The sequence below is a fragment of the Odontesthes bonariensis genome, chromosome 3, assembly GCF_027942865.1.
Source record: "Odontesthes bonariensis isolate fOdoBon6 chromosome 3, fOdoBon6.hap1, whole genome shotgun sequence".
NCBI classification, from domain to species: Eukaryota; Metazoa; Chordata; class Actinopteri; order Atheriniformes; family Atherinopsidae; genus Odontesthes; species Odontesthes bonariensis.
Window position 1 is genome coordinate 30,127,955 of NC_134508.1, and position 22,726 is coordinate 30,150,680.

At 38.6% G+C, this 22,726-nt stretch overlaps 1 protein-coding gene across 2 annotated transcripts in view; it reads right to left on the reverse strand.

Annotated features, from left to right (window-relative positions):
• The window catches only part of necab3 (N-terminal EF-hand calcium binding protein 3), a 38,148-nt gene extending 15,700 nt beyond the window's left edge, over nt 1–22,448 (reverse strand). Inside the window, exons 1-6 of one of the 2 annotated variants that reach the window (XM_075461513.1) lie at nt 22,135–22,448; nt 17,057–17,081; nt 10,110–10,218; nt 8,636–8,661; nt 7,031–7,128; nt 1,295–1,431 (exon numbers count right to left, since the gene is read on the reverse strand). In XM_075461513.1, the coding sequence (XP_075317628.1) occupies nt 1,295–1,431; nt 7,031–7,128; nt 8,636–8,661; nt 10,110–10,218; nt 17,057–17,081; nt 22,135–22,257 (518 nt within the window). In that variant the 5' untranslated portion in view covers nt 22,258–22,448. The remainder of the gene's footprint in view (nt 1–1,294; nt 1,432–7,030; nt 7,129–8,635; nt 8,662–10,109; nt 10,219–17,056; nt 17,082–22,134) is intronic. The other variant, XM_075461512.1, reaches the window with a different exon arrangement.
• Nucleotides 22,449–22,726: the final 278 nt, after the last annotated feature.

Below are 22,726 nucleotides of genomic sequence, written 5' to 3' on the forward strand. Positions count from 1 at the left end.
AACCCACCAAAAGATAACATGTATTTGTATATCTAACATTTCCCACAAAAAATTGTGGTTGAATACTTAAATGGATGACTTTTCTTGAGTGAGTTATATTCGAAAGCCACCCAAAAGTGTCACACACACCAATCAACAGGGTCCACTGGTCTTTGCCTCCAATTTTTAGCCTGTTCCAGGTTATTAGAGTGAAGAATTCTCTAATCGCTATCTTGAATAATAGGACAATGCTGAGAAAAATAGCACAGCAGAGTTGAAAATTTGCAAAGGAATCATCCCCCCAATCTGTCCTTGATCACTTCACATGCTTTTCCGTATATAGACACCATCTTGTGCCCAGTTACTGCTGTCCTAAACCCACTTTATCCTGTTCATGTTGATGGGAAGCTGGAGTCTTTCCCATGGAGGACATCCTTTACAGGTGGCCAGTCCATCAGCAGGCTCACACGGAGAGGCACACAACCATGCATGCTCACAAAGAAATTTATGAGCAATTCAGAATCCCTTCTAAACCTAACATGGATGTCTTTGGACTCAGAGCACCTGGAAAAAAAACCACATAGTGAAACAGAGGTTTCAACTTCTCGGAGTGAGGTGACAGTGCTAATCACCAGTTATATACTCAGCTTATTTCTGCACTGCGCAGTATAATTTGTACATGCGTTTTCTCTGCCACAGTCATAATTTCATTGCGGTCCTTAAACAGCACCTAAACCATCATACTTTGAAACAACTATGTGAATGTAACTGTGAAAGGGTTTGTTTTTAGCTTTACAAAAGAAGCATTACAAAGCAATCAATAAACAAGGGTTTTTTCTCTGGTTTACTGCTTTGTTTTGCTGCTGGCATTAACCTTTCACTTTTACAGTTTGCCTGAGCACCACTGCCCAAGGAGGGACCAACTTTGAATGGTGAGATTGTAAACAGTATCAGAAAACTGTTGCCTGGTATATCTTTAGGTTTGGGTTTAGTAAAACGAATGACTCCGTATTGATATACTATTTATTTATCAATCAATCTATTGCTTTTTAAATGAAGCACACAAAAGACTAGAGATAGAGAAACTTTGCATCTGGTTATCTGCAAACTGTTTACTTCCTGCCATGAAAGTGAATTTAAGAGGAATGATAATTTTGTCATAGAACATGAATGGTCTGGCAGCCTCTCAGAACTCTTAGACATCTGCATGGCTCTGCTTGAGTGTTGTCCAAATGAAGTGGGGAGAATGTGATGTAATCCGTACAAAAAACACCCAAAATCACATTGACAGACTGTGTCATACTACTGAACTTACGGGGCAGGGCTGCTCTGCTCTTCAACAGCCTCCATGGCACACTGAAGGGACCTCTGTAGAGACAGCAGCTGACTGGAAGTCTCTCTAAGCATGAACCTGGTGACAAACTGGCCCAACACACTGGAATCTTGGTACTCCTAAGAGAGAAATTAAAAGCAGAGAAGTGACAAGTCTGATCAAAAGAGACAATTTGATAATATCAAATATCAAATAAAGGAAATACAGGCTCTTGTACAATGTGTGACAGCTGCGGTTAAATGGGGTAATTAATTCTCTGAACACACATACATTATTCAGCACTATGTAACCAAATTCCAGGGTGGAAGAATTTAAACAAAGTCTCCAAACATGACTGTGATTACACATCCTCTGAGGAATCATATTCATGCAATGTGCTAACAACACTACAATTCAGAACTCTTTTGCAAAACTTACAGTGACTTGTAGCCTCTGCAGAATATGCATCATGGGATTATCAGTCCAGAGCACTGACAGAGCACAGCTGCTAACTAGCAACTGTACAATCCTCTGAGGATTTCCCCACTTCAAGATATTTTAGAAAGAGCCAGAACAGCAGAGAGAGGTGATCTAATTAAAGCAGGATGCATAATCAGAGCCCTTCTTCTCCATGTGCTGTTTTCTGTTTTAATACAATTCCTGAGGCCATTTTAAAAATATCTTGTCAAGATCAATTGAATAATAAAAATTCACTCAAATTTTTACTTTTAAAATATAACAATTCAGGTATGTGTGATTTTTAAAAATTTTACAAATTGTCAATATCCAACACTTACTCTAATTAAATCTATAAGAAAATAGTCTTGGGAGAAAGAGAATTCCCCACTCAACATTTCATTGTAACATATTTAACTATATAACTGTAAGAAATGTCATGTGCATAATAAGTGCTAATTACGAACAAAAAAAAAAAGTTTGGTTCAGTCAAGCTTGTACAACGTAGACACTCATGCTGTATTCCAAGTACTTCAGAATTTGGAAGTTGGAAATAAATGTTATTCTATACATTCTGTACAAAGTGGGGAAAATAACATGGTTACCTCCCTATTGGCTTTGCTGCTTTGTTGTGAATCACAAATGCTCATCAGCAGTTATATAGTTCACTTAACATATGAAAATAAATGAAAATGCCCTAAAAGTGCTTTGTCTTCTCTTTTATTGGATCATGAAAAACAAACTAATATTCTACATATACACAGTAAGTTGCCCGTCTGATAAAGTTCACTTAAGTTACAGACGTTTTCCTCTTTATTTATGAAATGCATCACTTGCAGCTTTACCATATATCTGTGGAGACAGAAAGTCAATTTGCAATTAAGCCTATCATATTTTCATGCAGTTTTTACATAGTTTAGTTCGTCATAAATGTCATAAATGCATTTATGATCCAGGATATTTGGTTAAACTAAAATGTTATATTTCATATTATATTTAAGACTGAGCTGAACAAAGGAGTATATATACTGAGGGGAACTAATGAGAAAGAGGCTGCAGCTGATTGAGTTGGAGACATATGGAGCTGATAACTAAAACAGGGGAACTGAGGATAACAAGGAGTAATGACAAGAATCTAAAATAACACAAAATGTAAGCTCAAACTAAATACCAACTAGAAAGAGCTGTTCCTGCGAAACAGCTGTGAGAATGCAAGAGCTGAATTACCATGCTAAAATATCTTAAGAAGCTAAAAAAAAGCTAAAACAGCTGAAGAAGCTAAAGCTGAAGTAGCTGAAGAAGCTAAAGCTAAAGGAGCTGAAGAAGCTAAAGCTAAAGGAGCTGAAGAAGCTAAAGCTGAAGGAGCTGAAGAAGCTAAGAGCTAAAGGAGCTAAAGAAGCTAAAAGAAGCTAAAAGCTGAAGAAGCTAAAATAAGCTAAAACAGCTGAAGAAGCTAACAGCTGAAGGAGCTAAAGCTAAAACAGCTGAAGAAGCTAACAGCTGAAGAAGCTAAAGCTAAAGGAGCTGAAGAAGCAAGCAGCTGAAGGAGCAAAAGAGTTAGAGTTAGAAGTTAGCTAAAGAAGCTAAAAAAGGCTAAAACAGCTAAAGAAGCTAAAAGAAGCTAAAAGCTGAAAGAGCTATGGAAGCTAAAAAAGGCTGAGAAGAAACAGGAGTTTGAAGTTGAAATGACATTTAAAAGACGAAAGTGTAATGATTTCGAGCTAGAAACAGTTGAAATGGCTGAAAGTTTGCTTAAATAGTTACAAAAAAACTTCTTTTTTTTTTTAATTTTGAGCTGACATGCTGGGGATTGAACCCGGGCCACCTGCACGAAAGGCTGGTAGTGTGACCATTAAGCCATTTCGTTGTGTTACACCCGAAGTGCATTTGACCTAGTTAAAGACTACACAGACAGACACAGAGCTAGCTGCTGCAGCCGCGGGACAAATCTGGGGCGCAGACTGTCTTCTATCGCGTCTTTTGAGAAAAGTTGAGCAGCTAGAAAAATAATTTTAACACCATTAGAAGCAGAAGGCTTAGAGGAACTTAGCAAAGTAGTTTTACATCTGTGGAGTCAACTATATTTAAATCGAAGCAGGTTGAACACACACAACATATATGGAGAGATGAGACGGCCGCCCGCCGATCGCGGGAGAGAAATGACACCGAACACTGACTTCAAATACATCTTGTGAGAAAAGTTGAGCAGCTAGAAAAATAATTTTAACACCATTAGAAGCAGAAGGCTTAGAGGAACTTAGCAAAGTACTTTTACATCTGTGGAGTCAACTATATTTAAATCGAAGCAGTTTGAAACACTTGAAGCTGATTCAAAAAGGGCAGATTTCCTCAGAATTTGACAAGTTGTTCAAGCTTAAAGGCTCATAGTTCAAAATCTGTCCATGTGAGCTCTTTAAGAGTTACATTGGCTGAAAGAGGACAAGTTTTCCTACATTTTAAGGTATAATTTGTTTCTCTCAGTTAAACTGTATGAAAGTTACAGTAATTTGTTTGAAAAGTTGAAACTTATCAGCACTGCTGAATGTCTCACTCTAAAATCCAAGAAGGAACTTAATTTTCATATTTTTTAAACTGTCATATTTCAAAATTGGCTGAATATTTTTAAAAGATGAAACAATTGGTAACAGCTGAATGTCTTATGAACATTTTAAAATTTGAATGGTGTCTCTAGGTTAAAGTATGCTGAAGCAGTTACGATTTGAAAAGATTTGAGGGTTTTGAAGGATTTGAAAGGATTTAAAGATAAGGATTTTGAGAACTTAATTTTCATATTTTTGAAACTGTCATATTTCAAAATTGGCTGAATATTTTTAAAAGATGAAACAATTGGTAATAGCTGAATGTCTTATGAACATTTTAAAATTTGAATGGTGTCTCTAGCTGAAAGTATGCTGAACTAGTTAAGATTTGAAAGATTTGAAAGGATTTAAAAGGATTTGAAAGGATTTGAAGATTTACCATTAGTTTTAATGGGGAAAAAAGTTGAACAAAAAGCTTAATATCTTAAAAAGTTGAAAAGTTACAAACACCAAAAGATATTCCCATCAAGAGCTGAATGAGCTGAACATTTTGATACCAAATTTGTTGAAATAGCTCAAAGTATGCTGAAGTAGTTGAATGCCGAAAAACGGCGGAATAATATGGAATAATAATAAAGAGAAACAGGAACTTAATAGTGAGAATGCTTCATGCATTCTCACAATTAAGAACATAGAACAGAGAGCAACAAAGGAATGCAAAGAAACAACCAACGGAGAACACAGAATAGTAAAACAAGGAACTAAGAAATAATCAAACTATTGAAAAGAGCAGAAACTCAAAAAAATGGAGTAACTATGAACAAAAAGACAAATCAAGATTAGACAAATACAAACAGAATGAATCCTAAATTTAAAGCAATGACTCCACACAAGACAGAACTGAACAAGAAAACACTGACAAGAAAAAAACAAATCCAAAGTCCAAAAAAATCCACAAATCCTAACATTAATTGCTTGAAAGAAAAGGCAAAGACACATGAATGTATATAAAAGCAAAAAAACATGAAGAAGTTAAGAAATTTATCCTGTTGTTCTAGACTAAATTTGTTGCTAGCTAAGTGTTCAGATGGCATTTGAGATAGTCGTCTTTCCAACTTGACCCGCTAGATCTAAGCTATCTCAGACATTTTAGTTTTAAAATACCAAAATGTCATAGTTCCACCTTTTTCAAAATGTATTTTAGTTGTTTATTCTTTCAATAATTTAGTTCACTTAGATGTTTGGATAAAGAAAACATTTTAATGGGGTCACTTTGAATTGAGACTAGTTCCTGAATTAAGAAGAGATATGGTGGTTATATCTTGTACAGAAGGAAATAAAACAATATTGGATAGAGTTTGGGTTGTGCTAAATGAAACGGAATATCTTCTGGCTGTGCAGTAGCCTTATATTAACCACGCAGACATATAAATTGTCAGTTATCTTATTCTCATCAAGTAAGCAGATATGTGTGCTTTAATTTATCTTCTAGATTGGTACCACTCTAGTGGTGGCCTACTGCAGTAGCTCTGGCCATCATGTGTCTTTTCTTGTGTCTTCTTGAGATTTTTTAAGTTTGGAAACACTGTTCTTTGAAACTTTTTTCCATGCTGGTTTGGACACCGTGCTGTTCGAATGATTTCTGCTAGTAAATCTTTCACTTTATTACATGTGGTGTGAAGCATAACAATGGCAGCAGGGAAGTTTCTTGCATGTGGGAGTAGCTGAGTTTACCAATGCCCAAATAGTAATAACCCAAATCCAGATGACTTGAAGAGGAGACATCTAGGATGCAGGGCAGGAACAAAATGGAGGAAAAGGAGGAGGAAGTTTAAACCACTTCCTCCCGTGAACATCATGGAAACTAGCAAGATCCCTGACAGATAAAATGGATTAACTTATCATATTGGGAGAGCAATATTAGCTGTTCATCAAGACAACGCTGCAAAAAAAAAAAGTCAGACGCCTCTTAATCTAGCTCTCTGACTATATGGGCAGACAAAGACTGCAGACAAAGATGTAACCGAAAAGAAGGAGAGATTACAGCGCTTGTTAAAAAAAACCTGGACATATTACTCTGAAGGAAATTCCCTTTACCCCAATCGTTGAATTGTTGGATGGGAGTTTCTTCCTGTGTTACATGCCAACGCTGTGCAAGATATCATCATCTAAATGTTGCCATGCTACAAAAACAACACCCCAATAAATCTATGGCAATCTCTGAAGATTTCAACCACACCTCTCTCTCTGCTATATCTCAACTTGCCCAAAGTTTATGAACCGATTTTCACTTTATTTTTATTTTGATCTTGAAAAATCCATAACAATACCATATCGAGGTGGGCAGATTTTCTGGCAGCCACTGGCTGTTATACTAATCAGCATCTTTGTCCATCTGCAGCAGCAGGGGCTGCAGTTTCAGCAGCAGGGAGGACCAGAGGAGCTGCACTGCCTGGGAAGGAACAGAGATCTGTAGATGTCCCCCCAATGATCCCTCCAGGCAGACTTGGAGCAGCTTTGCATGCTGATGGTTTCTGTCATTACCGGGATTCAACACTAAACTAAACCAATGGCATATATAGCACAACCATCTGACTTTCTCTCCGTGTGTCCAACACTTATTTTCATTCAATATAGGTTCTAGTAGATATGATTAACGTAATTTCACATCAAATCAAATGGTTTGCTAGATGTTTTTTATTAGAAAATGTAGACATTACCATGCTTTCTACTTAAGTCTTACCTCTTTAGTTTTATCCATTGCCTTTAAGATGGCAACATTCAGGGTCTCCAGAGCTGAGAGAACATTTAGATACTCCCCAAGGTGCTGAGAAAAATAATCTAATGAGAGATAAGAAACAAACTGTAAGTGTTACTGCAGTGTCAGAACAATTGGAAAAATATTTTTACACCTAAAAGTTGCGACAAGCTCAACATGTTGCCTACAGATTCCGATTAAAAGCAGATGACAAGTTCAGTAGGAAGATCTTACAAATGAGTAAAAATAACTATTTTGGTTTATCAACAGGTGGAGCTCAAATAATTAGACATCCATATCTATAAGTGACAAGGCCCGCCATGAGATGCAATTGACGCTGAGTTATTGCCACTAATTTGGCAGAGGTATATTAACAATGTGTCAGTGTCTCAGCATGGTGAGCTCTAAGTGTTTTTTCTTTGCCAAATGTAATTTTCTGAAGAGGTGGAGCCTGGCCAAAGGAAGAGCCCATTTAATTTTGGTGCAGATGCTGATTATTTTCTTTAAAACTGCAAGACTGGGCATTGGCTTTGGAGGAGCTCTATACACTGCAAGTGCTCTTTTCTATTTTAATCAGTTGGAGTTACAGTGTAACAGTCAATTATTCTCTTTCGGTGTACTGTCTATGACAGGAGTCATAAAGAATGATGAATAGACTACAACCACTATAAAGCCAATCCTTCACAATCTCTATGTCAAGTTGAGGGGCCTGGCAATCAAACTTTTTTTTCTTAATCCAATGAATTATAGTAAAAGACCTCCAAATCATTTTCAAACCTACAGCAGTGAAGCAGAGCGACATTTAATTAGTATTTTCTTCTTAATTAAAAATCTTCGCCCACTCTAACTGAAGAGTGACACATGGTCAACAATGTGATGTGAAGATAATGGATCACTAACACTCCTCTCACTTAGAATTAGTTATTTTACTTAATGTAACCCAAGCGCTCTGACACACTTGGTCAAACAAACACAGCACAATGAAAAATGTTCAGTGAACTGGATCTGAGTGAAAAGCAGCATTCTGTTGTTAAAAACAGTCAACTTTTCCTGACGTCAGATGGATATGATGCTGTTCCCATTTAATCAATAATGCAGAAGTTTTATTCTGAGTGAAACTGGTATTTACCAGCTGGTGTCCCATTTTTCACTATATTCAGGCCACACAGGCTTTATTAAGGATCTTTTTTTTTTTTTTTTTAAATAAAAGAGGTCAATAAATCAGATCCAGATTTCTCTGCATATTCACAGATTGAAATCAATGTTGCTGGTGAGCAGTGGTCTTGATGGTTGTAGTGTATTACAACATAGTATAGGAATTTCACTAAAAAAGGGATTAAGAAAAATTTGAATATTCTCTGACACATTTTAACTTTTGAAAAAAATCTGCCCTTTTGTTTTCTTATGCAAATACAAATGTTGATGCAACCGTTGCCAACGTAAATACCAAGGGACAACCTAGCACAGAATTAAACTGTAAATATTGAAACAGCTGCCTGGCTTTTTTCGTGAAATCCATCTACCACCATCTCTGAGACAAGAGTTTTACTAAAATAAACATTACATCAGACAAAGTACTCTCCCACCAACCTGATAGCTTGTCAGTGTCCAGATTTCTGCAGGGCAGAGCACAAGAGGAGATAAATAGGGAAAGTTAATTAGGCAAATTAAAAGACGTGCTGCTCTTCTAATCTGCCTGAGAGATTTTATGGCTCTTAACTGTTGGGATATTTGAGCCCAAGGAACACCCTCACAAAACGCCAAACCATGACTTTGCAGGACTTTTGATAAACTGAAACTGAAGTTGGTGTATTTGTTCTGCTTAGAAGTTTGTGCTGTGCTATTGTCATTATGCAAAGATGTGTCTTAGAAATGCATGCAAATGTAATTGTGGTGGACTGTTTTCTTTTTGACTTAAGCTACTGCTAGAAAATTAGTTTATCTATGTCTACCATTTGTGGCAGAAATTATAGCACTGGAGGCTTTAAAACTGCTCTCAGTGTCAAAGTTTCATAAAGGCAGCACCATTACCGTCTAAAAAGTCCCCCTATTGTTTTAATGTCATACTACAGATTATTTTCACTGTCTGATGCAAAACAAGAGTGAAGCTGGTAAATGGCTTGAGCTACATGAAGCTAACATAACATTTCCGGGCAACAACGCATGTATTTTGCCAGTTGCTCTTCAACAAATGCCTTCCCATTCCTGTTTCAGGCTACTATCATAATGAACAAAGCAATATATTTTCCTTTCTAATCACTTCAGAATATTTTCTATGCACTCTAACTTCACGCGTCATTACAAAAGCCAGGTTTATCATGCAATTCATATTGTTAATGAGAACAATAACACTCTTTAATCTGAAATCAGTGGTCAGATCACACCAGCTGTCTCAAAGCTTGGAGGGTGGTTAAAGAGGCTTCAGGGCATCAGTGACTTGCTGCACAAAAATCAGCTGTGATAGAGAAACTGGCACCACAAGAAAGGTGGTTTGTCACTGCAGTTGAACACTATACTGACTCAGTGGTTGGGTTTGTTTTAAAGTATTTTTTGTTTTATTGGCACTTATACACACAGTTTGATATCCTAGTGTTTGAAGAGGTGTGGAAGGAGTAAAGTTGCTCAATTATCTCATGAATACAAATCCCAAATCTGCCAAAGACAATGAAAAAAACTGTATTGATGATCAAGGAGAAAACCTGAAACCACTACATACAGTATGTAACCCCCAAAGATGAAAAATGGTCTTTTCCTCAGGCTGTTATGAGTTAAATGTTCACAGCAGAGCCCAAATTTCTGCAGCTACCCTTAGGCTGATTTCTTTGATTGCAATTTTAGAGAAGTAGATTTTTTAAGTGGCTGGATTAGTCCACAGTATTTTATGACTGGAGGATGAGGGCTGACAATAACTTTCTGAGTTTGGTCGTGGGGTTGATATCTTACCATGAAAGATTTAGCCTGTAACTGATGACTTGATAGCGAACATATCAAGTATCATGTAAGATCCATAAATGCTTATCCTTTCTTACTTGGTTCTTTACATCTATAAAAAAAAAAAACTCACTTATTTTGTCGGCCGTCTATGGAGAAGAAAAGCTCTTGTAGCTCCTCGGTGGTTAGGATCCCATCAGCAAAGTAAGTATTGAACTCTTCAAACGACAGTTTGCCATCATCTGAAACACAGAGAAAATAGAGAGCTTCATTATGGGACACATAATATACCATGACAATTAACTGTAGTGTTTAATCCTTGTTACCTTGTTTTTCCACCTATTTTTTTGTAGCTTTGACAATTCAAAAATTGTTGTAGTGGGTGAATTGATCGACAAGTACTTAATTTAATAGTTTGGATTATTGGTGAATGAAAACACTTCATATACGCAGTGCAGCTTTTATCTATGACAATGAAGAAGTTTGAACAGATAAATATGTACCTACTTCCAAGACCTTCAGTTTTGCGTAACAGCACAGGGAATTACCATCACCTGGCAGCATGTTGAGACTGGCATAATGGCAGGTTGTACCATCTCGCCCTATCTTTCACCATGGCAATGGAGCTTATAATTAGACCATCACAATGGGTCATTGGAGGGGAGCTGTTGACTAATGGAACTTGCCTCCCACCAATCAGAGAATACATGGACGACCTGATAACAGTTACAACAACAAAGGCGTGCATCAAACGCTTGTTGGATAAGCTGCAGAGGAACGTCAGTCGTGCATGAATGGCATTCAAACCCAGCAAATCCCATGGCATCTCCATCATTAAAGGCCTTAGCAACGTAGGGCTGTATGCTAATGGAGCCATCTCCCTATCATTATCAAGCCTTTTGGAGGAATACAAATGTGCCAAAGCAAGATTACATATGACGCTCAGAGAGTCCAGACATCCCACCATACGAGCCGCACCATCAACTGTAGCAACGGGGAAGAAATTAAATGCTGCCACAGTGGTAGGGGAATGGCTTACCTCTGACACATTGTGGGTAATGTACAACATAGCAGAGGAGGACTTGGGTTCAGTACACCAATTGGAAAAAGGCTACACCAAAGGAACGCCAGCAACTGGTGGTGGAGGAAGTGCAACTCCAGGAGGAAGCAGCCAGGTGTGTCAGAGCAGTCTCGCAAACCCAACAACAGCTACGGTACACAACCGATGATCTGTCACAGGGGAACTAAGTGTTCACCATCTAAACACCCCAACTCCATGAAAGGTATTCCACAAATGAGAAACTGATAGACACTTCTTATTCTTCTATTCTGTATTCTTCTCCTCTCTGTGCCACCTAAGGGTGAAAGCAGGGGGAGGTAGTGTGTAAGCCCAGTCCAGGAGGGACTCTGCCTTCTGCATCCTCTCCCTCAACTACTATTTCTTCCATGTTTCCTACCCTCTGTTCCCATTGAACCCCCAAACACTCGAACATATCTCCATATCAGGTAAGTTATGTGCAGAATCATTTGCGATCGAAACATCTAGTCCTACAAGTAGAATTAGAAGGTTATTATAACACAACACAATATCTAAAAAACTAAATAAGGAAATAATACAACAGACTGTCAGCAGATTGGAATTTTTTTCTACTCAGAGCAGACGAGTGTGAGCAGCTTGTTATGACAGACAATCACAGAAAAATCAATAGCAGAAGATGAATTATTTGGTTGTCATCTGTGAAGAAGTGCTACTTTGTGAGCACACTATCAGTCTGCCTGCTTGCACTGATTACACAGGCGGGTCAGCAGTTAGTCTGCCAGAGAGAAACTTTGACATGTTTTATTTCTCATGAAAGAACACAGAACGCAGTTATAAATACAGTGAACATATCGAAACCATGAAAGACACTAGACAAGTTGATGAAAACTGCAATAAGTCAGGCACTCAGATAGTCATGTGAGTGATGAACAGACCAAAATGATCAATAATAAAATAGACAATATAGACATGCACATACAGTCAGACAGTAGCTGAAGCAAGAAAAAAAAACAGTCATTACAGCACCCATACACGTTTCTTTTTGCCCTTCAGAGGTAAGGCACATTAATCGATATCACTGATAATGTGACAGCGTTCCCTAAATGCCTCATCGTCAAGCTACCTAAACAACACCAACCAAGAACCAATCCATTCACATCTTTGGTGATTTCAACCGCACCTCTCTCTGCTACATTTCAACATTGCAAAATTTTATCAGCTTATTTGAATTTTTATCTTATTTCTGTTTCATTTAATTTTGTCATCTATCTATAACAATCATGTATGCTGCAGCAATATAATCTCCCTTCTGGGTTATACTGATGTTATCAAGCCAATCGAGAGATTGTCTCTCCAGTAGGTTCTGGGTCTACTTCAAGGCCTCATCCTCCTCTTTTTAAAAATTTTTATTTAGTTTATTTTTGGCCAAGTCTAAGATCTGCAGTTTTAAGACACAATGTACTTGTTAAAGATTGAGCAAATTATGTTTTTCAAAGATGATGGCAATTATGCAAATTGGAAAGAGAGGTATTATCAGTAACAAGCATTCATGCACTCATCTAAATTCCCTGTTTAATATTGTTTTTGCCTAGTTTATGCAATCTATTTAGATTTTAATGCTATCTGTGCTGGAGCTTATGGATTGAGAGAGTGAGGAAACCCCGTATGTCTCTCCTCACAATGTCATATTTGGAAAGATTCCTATATTCGGAGTGTCAAACTAGACAGACAGCATGATTCTCCGAAGTGACACTCTTCCATCTGATGGAATAAGGATGACCACAGGCAGTCTTGACAGATCTGGGTTACATGTCTTCACCATAAAGAAGGATGATCACAATAAATGTATAAGCCTTTGTGTTGAATTTCTTCTGAGTGTATAGTTTTATTTAATTTTATTCAATTCAGTTCAACTTTATTGATATAGCGCCAAAATACAAATGTCATCTCAAAGCACTTCAAAGATACAATCCAATTCAAGCCATTTATATTTTTTTAGTTAATATATATATATGTCTAATTCTCAGCCTTGAAAATGTCAAATTGCATGTTTGAATTGACACCATAAGTGAAGATAGCATGAAAATATGGCATTTTAGGCCATCTGGAAAATTATCTTCAGCCAGGTGTGTGGAGGATGGTGCATTATCATCATACTTATACGCTCCTGTGCATCATCACATCTGTCACTTTAATCTCTTCTGAAAAACTCACAGGGGGAGCCAGAATGAGAAAGAGGATAGAAGAATTAATGCAACGCTTAATTGACCCAGTGGGATGTTCTTATTCAGTTAAGCGCTATTCGGAAGCATGTATATCATTTATGATGTGTTGCACAGCTGCCAACTCTGCCTTCACTGGTTGCAGAGTTAAGAACCTGAAAAGAGTTTTTTCAGTGTTGGAGTCAGAACCTAAAGAACCTGATAATCACAGTATTTAGGAAAACTTTTAATAATGAATCAAGTATAAAGTAATAATGGATAAAGGATAAAGTGGATAAATGCTCAAAACAGAATGAATTGCTGTATCTCCTAAAAGATCTCCCTGACCTCTACTTTAATTATCACTGAGGCAGTTATGTCAGTCCAACTGTTTCATTTGACAATAGCCACAGCTAGTGTCTAGAGCACAGATGTGGTGGTGAATATTCATGTTACAGCTGTGCGATATCCATCTTTTGATTGAACAGCAATCTAGAAAGCTTTTGCATGGCACATCATCATGCAGGAAATTCCTTTGCAATAGAAAATAATGAAGCTTTACATCATAATGAAGTCTAATGCAAAAGCAATTGACATTAATACAGCGCCAGAAAAATCCCTTATGAATTTCAAAGCGAGAGAAATGTTTCCTAAGAAAGAGTGAGGCCAGTCAAGAGAGCTAGATTTGAAACACAGCTTACATGTGGCTTCTAATCTTTTTCAGTAAAAAAAAAAAAAGAAAGTCAATTAGTCTAAACAAAGTTCTCCCAAGATTTAGAGTAAACAAGACCAAATGAGAAAGTGAGGACGTCCTGCAAAGTAGGGCACAAAGTAGGCCGCACTCATATCTCTCCAAAGGTTAGTCCCAATGCAGACTCTCCTAAGTGGTTTATAAATTCCCCACGAATGCATCACAGCTTCAGTGGCAACCAGCACTACTAGGAGAGAGGGGTCTGGTTTCTTTATGCTAACCTCCTATGCACTACTGTGTACTCAAGCTATTACTGATTCTGATATTCTTAGTATCAATGCTCTACTTAGGATGTGTTCCACCAGCCCATCAGTGAGGAAGGCTGAAGCAGCTTTTTATTTTCCAAATCCTCAGCTATGCCTGTATGCTGCTTTTAGACCATATAGCTTAGACTCTCAATTTCACTAATGGCTTGATCTAAGGTAAACACAAGAAAATAGACCAGACTCAGTGAATAATTCCCTATACTCCCTATATAGATCAGTGAGCAGTGCTGACCGATGTCATTGAGGTCATCAGGTGGGAACCTCCTTTCATCAGTGTTTCGTCTCGTTGGGCCCACGACGCCTCCAGGAGGCTAGACAGTGATCACTGTCGTCCCAGAGTCACTAACCTAATGCCAGCCAACACTGCTCCTCACACCACAAACACCATCTTTTTTTCTTTCTTTTTTTTTTTTTTTTTACAACCACAAGCTACCCCAGCCTCTCACTAACTGCACACCAGTCACAGCGGTGGGGATACAAACCCTGATTCGGGTAGGGGGGTAATGAAAGTATAGAGGGTACCAGAGGTGGAGGCAGGACAAGAAGCAAACTACTTTTTTCCCCTCCTCATTGGTGCATGTCAGGACACAAGAAGGTTCATTAAAAGCTAAATAGAAAGGCAGGAAATTCCCTCTTTAGCCATCACACTGAAAAGTCTGTTGAATATGGTAAATCTGAACAACAAATGAGAACATTTTCCAGCAACATCACACCAGTTTTGCAGCTACACTTGAAGCTATCATGCAAAAGAAAAAGGTTAGCTGATTTGTGGTGATTTGGGCCAGTTTGGCTGTGACTCATTCAGTATAATGGTCCATGGATTGCTGCAATAGAAAAAAAGATAAGCTTGCAGTATAAAAGTTTGTTGATCTAAAATTGTGTTGGACTAAATACTTCACAGTGGGATCCCCCCCCCCCCACTCCCTGTAATAATAGCCAGCTATTCCAGTTTCCACAAAATAGCTTTTTTCTGAGCTTTCATCTGTATCCTCAGAGGAGATCTCAGTAGTCAAGCAAATAAGTTAATTTATTTGGAGTCAGAAATTTGCCCTGTGCAGTCTGTGCAACACACAGCACACATTTTGCTTATCCAGTTATTCTTCATCATTCTCATATAGTTCATCCTGCAAGTGAATGTAAAGGATAGATGAGATATTTTTATACATTGTGGAGTAAAATCAATGCCCACTGTATAACAACTATCGACTACAGACTTTGTTTGAATATATATTTCATATATAACCCCAGTGGTATTCATAACTTAAAAGATAAAGAGCGGTGAATGTAGGACAACAAGTTCTCTTTGAGGTGGGTTGTAATGGCCCTCCTTCCCCCCTTCAGCTCCACTGGTTCAGTGATGACAGTTTTCTCAGCTGAACTCATTATGATGAAATCTAATAGTGAATATATTTGTCTGGAAGAAACAAAACAATTCATGATGAAGAAGACACATCTCAAGGACTGTGAAGGGCTGTTGGAAAAAAGAAATTGACTGGTGCCATGGTGATTACAGATCCTGTGAAGTGTGAACAAAACAATGTCCCGTGATTAAAGCTACACTTCCTTTTGATTTGCTTTGGCACCTCATTTAGCTGGTTATTAGAAATTAATTAATATCTTTTTGGAAGAGCCTTTTCTAATATGTAGCAAAAGCAGAGGATGGAAGATGTTATTAAAAAAAGAAGTTAGACATCTGGTCTAAGCTTAACAGTAAGGGCAGAAATGCAGGCACATCATTTGGAATTTTGTATGATCTGATATACACATACACATACAAAGGCTGTTAATTAAGACATGTCTTATTAATTTAAGTCTTCTTTGCTTATTCATGCAACAGTTTTTGCATTCTGCAGAGGAAGTGCCCATTTTAGCAGGACAAGCATGGGGCAGTGTATCTAAATCAGCTTGATATCAGATTCAGAAAATCAAGGGCAAATAATTCCTGGGTGAACTAATTAATGTCAGCCCAAGACCGAATAGCCACACACGCAGACTTGATTTTACAAGAAAAAGAAAAAAATTCTGATTCATTACTTATTCAACAGAAATGAGATACTAGTCCAGGCTTTAGGCTAGGCTTTAGTCCAGTCTCATTTCACGCAACTTGCTCTGTTCAGCGAACGCAATTGCTCATGTGAATATGAGAAGACAGTTTGAAAGAAAATGGGTATAACAATAAGTCATTTTATTACAGAGCAACTCCCAACAAGCCTTTAATATCGCATATAGATGATGTAAAGCAGTGAAAGAGTATCCAGAGGTCTCCCAGACTGCCTTGTGCAATACAAATGTGCAAATAAATGCCATGATCAAAAAAGATGTATGTGCTTGTAGTGTGGTTTTGGCAAAAATGCCTTTGTATTGTGGGGCCTTCACTATCCCTTACCTGCCAAGACAGGACTTTTTATGACAAGAGCCAATGATGCAGGTGTGTGTACACTTATCAGTGTATAAAAGACAATTTTACAATATGTTGCAACTGATAATAAAATACTGGCAAAGAAATGTAAGAACTTTGCCCCATCTGTGTTGACATGCTTTGCCTTAATCTGTCAGCAGCACCTAATGGTCTGTGTCCACACCACCAGTGAGGTACCTTACTTTGTGTGAAGAGTTCTTCCAGTCTTTGCTATAACTCAGAATCCTGACATCATTTTAATTAGGTGGAAAAAACTTGCTCAAGCAAGTGAAGGAAAGGACCTTCACTGGAACATGGTCGTTCATGAAAATTGCTTTTTCTCCCCCCAGATTATCTGCGCTTACCAACAAGTGGAAGAATAAGGAAGAACACAATTTAATCGTAAGCAAACATATAATACTCACCGTTTTTGTCTGCCCTGCGGAAAATCTGAAAGAAAAAGGATGGGGAGACAGTTTTATTTCCAGCCAAGAACTGCTAAAGGGAGGCTTGCAATAACCAGGTGCAAATTGCTTACAATTATGGCAGTTTGTCAAAAACAAAAAAGTATTGTTGGTGTAGTGCATTTGTCAGATTGCATTGAATAGAGGGATTACAAGAGCAAGGACATTTACATAAGCTGTTAAACTGTCTGTGTGATTCATGTTTCGTTGCATGCTAACTGATAGTGAGTCAGTCTGAAAATAGCTTCAACAATTAGCACTTCTGAGGTAAATAGCAATTTCAGAAGTAACGCAAGGCCACTGTGCACCAAAGGGGTTGGACTGTCAATATCCTGCAGATGCCTCAGTCACGAAAACAGCTTCTTATTTTATATTCTTCTTATCTTATTCTTCCTAAAACTATAACTTTTTAAAACGTTTTTAATTTGCAAAATGGCTACATGATCTGATTCAATTTCATAACGGGTAATGGGGACTGTTTTAGTTAAGTGAAAACATTTATTAATGTTCATGTCTTTGAAAGGTTTTGGCTGACATGATAGCATTTTATTAGTTGCCAGGGTAACAACTAATGGGTACATTATAAGTCACTGTGGGGCTGCTGTCTGCTATTCTTTTAACTAACTTCCTTGAATGGCAGGTTGTTTTGACGGCACTGCGACGCCACACGACCCACCGATCATATCAAGTCTTTTAAACATAGCAGGAAAAGTAGTCATGTCATTCATATCACAAAAAATCTATTATTAGTGTGTTAAATTACACACAAGTGCTTTTCCTGTTATAACATCTCAAATATTCTGCTTAGCTGCCCTTGAATCTGCAAACTAATCTTTACTGCCCAGATGCCACTGGAGGAACCATTTACTGTTTTTTTTTCTTTTTGTCAGTTGTAACCCAAATAATTTATTCGACCTTTTCCATGGGTGGCTATGTGATGAAGTGTGTCAGGTGTAATACTGCATAAATGTAGCCACAGGTGATGCGGAGCATCTAATTAAGCTGGGGTGGCGGCGTGATCGCATGGTTTTTGCCACTTATTGCCCCCCTGCTTCAGGCATATTCGCCCTTTTTAACATCTCTGTATCGACAAGGAAAAAGGAAGACAACAGCTCACTGCAGTTTTGATCAATCTTTTAAATGAAGATAATAAACTTGCTTGACACGTCTCAGCAGAAATACAGATAAAAGCTTGAGTTCGGATGAGTCACCTATGTTGGGAAAGCCATTTATTGGCCGATATGAACAATATGGCTCATGGTTGACCATATAAAGAGTGTGCGTTAGCGGCTGGCGGGGAAGCATTGAGAACAAGCGCTGCTGCCTATTTTGTGGTAGAGAGTTTAGTCAGAGACTCAGTCATTTGTACCTTCTACTTTTTCCCTTTTATTATTGTTCCTTCTATTGGAGGTTCCCCCATGTCTTTTATCCCCATGCTTTCCAAATTGTCACACCCACCTCACCTGCTTCCAGCCTCCCAATCAGTCCACCTGCATCCACTTTATTGATTACTCCAGCATTATCTAAACCTCCATCTGCCTTATTAGATTATCTGCTCTGCAGCTTTGGTTTTATCATATCAACACAGATACTCATTATCAAAGCTATTCATCGATATGTCTTTGATAATAAACATACATCACATATTTACTGGTATTTGAAAGTTTGATTTCAATTTTAAATTTGTCTTTTTTTTTCTTTTTCCATGTACACTGTAAGCTGTTAATATATTTAGTTTGAAAATAATTAAAAATATATGTGCTGTAGGAAAATACTAAGATTGGATTTAGAAAATGGCAGATACAATCTCGAATGACTGGGACCATTATTGGGGACTAAAATAAATCTTGATCAAGACATCCCTATTAGGAACCTTATAGTCCAGAAATAGATCCTGTATTGCTTAATCTCACCACACAGCATTCAATCAATCAAACCAGCTATAGATGCACCAAAAGATAAAACATTCAGGCAAAAATAGATTTTAAAAGAAGATACAAATGATTATAAATGAATAATCATTTGAACAAATAATAACAGAATATGATGGCTAGAATGAGAGGAAGAAAGCTATTATGCACTAACGTTTGTTTAAGTCAATCTATGTACAGGAAGTAGTTCAAGAAGTTTACCACTGGAATTACAAAAATGGAAAACTTCCTAAAAAGGGAAACTAGAACTTTAAACCACCTAATTTAGTTTAAGCTAAGCTCCACACTTCACTGGCACTGTAAATGATTTGATATGTTCTCTACCACTGATTTTTATTTTATTATTAAATTTTTTTCCCTTCCTCAGTCATTTGTTTTCATTGTTAGGCGGCGGTCACGACAAACATGTTTTTCAGGTTTGATCTGCAGGTTATTAATAACTGCAGAATCTGCCCCTCGCTTTCATTCTCTATAGGTCAACAAGCTCAAGGTCTGCACTTCTGCCCTCCGTCTGTCAATGTCTGCTTCTCTACTGCTTCATCCTGACCTACAAGAACCGGATCATTTCAAACCACCTCACAACACACTCATTGCTCTATTTTTGACTCACCTGTCAGGACGTGAAGGTGACTGTACAGCTGCAGTTGCTGGCTGTTTTTTGGTTTAAGTGACATGCTGCTATAAATAGCATGATGGCAGAACACTGTGATCCTGCTTCATTAGATATATGAAGATGAAACTATATTCTTCCTGCTTTGGGCATCTTGGCCTGTCTGGTTTACATTCTTTTCTCTTTCAGTCAGAAGATGTTCTTTTCTCCTGTTGGTATCGTATCAGATTTGACCAGCATTCCTCCCTTCTTTTCAATTCAATGGAGAGCAGGTAGCATTAAACTTGTTTGTTGTTTGGCTGTGTCTTTGGGCTCTCCAGTGTCAGGAGACGATAATGCATCATTTACAGCAAGCCAGGAAAAGGTCAGACCAGCTTCCTAGAGCGCTGCTGGTCTGATGTCATGGTGGCAAGGAATTAAGACAGTCGCTTCTCTCAGGCTCTGTTGTCATGCTACTTAATGCAGGGCTTTGAGAACAGGGAAACCAGTTTAAGACATCACATTTCGATGAGTACTCTCAAAATACCATATTTTTAAGTTCCCAACAAAATTCACCAACAGCTGAACACGAGAAGGGGAAGGCTGAAAATACGAGGGACAAAATGGAAAGTGGTGGGAATCAAAATAACCATAGAGAGGAACCCTTAGACGCATTAAACAAAGGCATTAAATAAATCAGCCAACAATATAAACGATAAAACAACTTTGCAAGTATAACAGATTGTTCCCGGCCTACAAAAAATACATTTTTGAAGCACTGCATGATCTCTGAGTTGCTATGATCTAAGGACTCACTATCTGTAGATGCACTTATCTCAGTAATTTGAGAAATGTGTTTTATGTTATATATGTTTTGTGCATAAAGGGTTTTCTACGGTACTTGAAATTATTTTCTGTTTCATTTAGTGACTTTAACACTTGGGGTTTGTTTATTCCTGATTAAAATCAGTACTACTGCACTGATAAAGCATGATTTCATCATGTGGTTAGAGTCGGTCGTCCAATAACCGGAAGGTTGGCGGTTCGATTCCCACTCTCGCTTGGTGGAACTGATAGCTGGAGGGGTGTCAGTCCACCTCCTTGTCATGGCTGAGGTGCCCTTGAGCAAGGCACTGTACCCCCCATGCTCCCCGGGCGCTTTCATGGCTGCCCACCGCTCCAGGCTGGCATCTGTCTCTGAGTGTGTGACCCTGTGTGTGTGTCAACAGGTGCCAACCTGGATGGGTTAAAAGCGGAGGACCAATCTACCTTCGGGTATCAATAAAGTCAACTTAACTTAACTTATCATTTCCCAATCATCACTGATGATCCCATTTTTTAGGCATATTTCATGACCTAAAAGTGTGACGTTATTTGGTCTACTATGCCACAACAGCATCATGAAATTCTCAAGTCAAATTCTGCCAGCCATCTCCACAAAGTATTTTGACTGAATTTTTCCAGTCTCAGCACATTGTTCTCCTTCACCAAAGACAATTGGAATGTGACGTAAGAATATATAAGACTGACTGATCAAAGAAACATGGCAATCAAAACCAAGCCAGCATGCCCCTGTCTCACTAAAAAGGAGCATTTAGAATTTCTAGACACCATTATCTCCTGCTCAGCCTATTTTCAGACAATTCAAGCATTATGTTTTTAGCAGGGACACATCAACCCTATCAATAGCAAAACCCACCGCAGAGGATTGAGACAACTTGATGTCGTAAACCCCATTCGGGCCGGCATTTCTGCCAAAGTAATGCTCTCGTTTGGAAGACTCTCTGGGCGCTGCGTTAGTGACTCTAAACACAAAGCTGTCAGTTGGTGAGGGCTCAGATCTGGAAACATCACTGGCCTGCTAACCTCAAACAAGATGGATTGTTTCTATGGCAGCGTTGCAGGTTAATCTGGCGGGTGTTATTTGTTTAAACTCCATTTCAGGTTAGTGTGCCTGTGTGTGCATGTTTGCCTCTTCTTTCATGTGAGTACATGTGAGAGGCAGGGACAAGAAGGCAATCTGTGGCATAAAACATATGACACCAGCCTCCAATGACGTTTAATCCGTTGCCTTTATTATCTTTATAAAACAGTGGCCATTTGTGTGCGCAGTGTGCAGATCCCTTCTATGTTTAACAAATAAGGAGAACCCCCAGCAGCCCCAAAACCTGTCCGACTGAGAGATTAATTTATCATGCAGAGGCAGCAGCTGCATCTCTTCCTATTATCCTCTCACGTGCACGCGCACATGCACGGGAACATCTGATTAAATCCCTGCTGTTTTCACTCGTCAAATTTTTTACGAAAGTAGGCTATTAGAAAAGTCAACAAGCTAAATAGTGTGAGTAAACTGTGGCGCTTCCATTAATTCTTTTCTTAGACCCAGCATTGAATGTTGGATTCATGGAAAGATGCTGAGGTCCCTCCCGGACAAACAAGAACAGCAAAAGCACTAATAAACGGTGCAGCGAATAGGACTTTACACGGTGATGTATGAGTAAGAGAGCAGATCCACTTACATCGTGAAAGATAGTAAGCCCCTGTCCGGTGCTGTGCAGCAGCTGTTGTTGCTGCTGAGCCCGAAGGTGCTTCTGTTTGGCCGACTGCAGGCACATAGTGATCATCTCTGTGCAAGCCAGCATCTTGTAAACGCGTCGACAAAACACTTTGGTCAGAGGCTGAAGAGAAGTGGAGGTGGTGGTGTAGGACGGAGGCAGGTTGCTGCAGGTGTGAGAGATGTCAAGTGAAGGCAGGCAGGGAGGCAGGCGGGGGAATCAGGGATGCTCCGCAACTTTGTGGTGCGCTGCTGAACAGAGCCGCTGTTACAGCTCCTCCTGCTGGAGCCGCTGTGATTGGTCCGACCTGTGGACCCGACTTTGTTATTATTATTAACAGTTTATTGGAGTCTTGCATTAACCGCAGTGGGTCAGTTCTGTGGGAGTGATAATGTCTAAAGTCTGACACACTAAGATGCAACAAACAAAGAATAAGCGCTTGATGGATTTCTCTGTCTGTTTGTCGACGTTTTAATGTACTTTCTTTTTTTAAAAAAAAAAGCCTTTTCCTCCATTCAGCTCAGGGGCGTGGCTACGGGGGGGCTGGTGGGGGGTT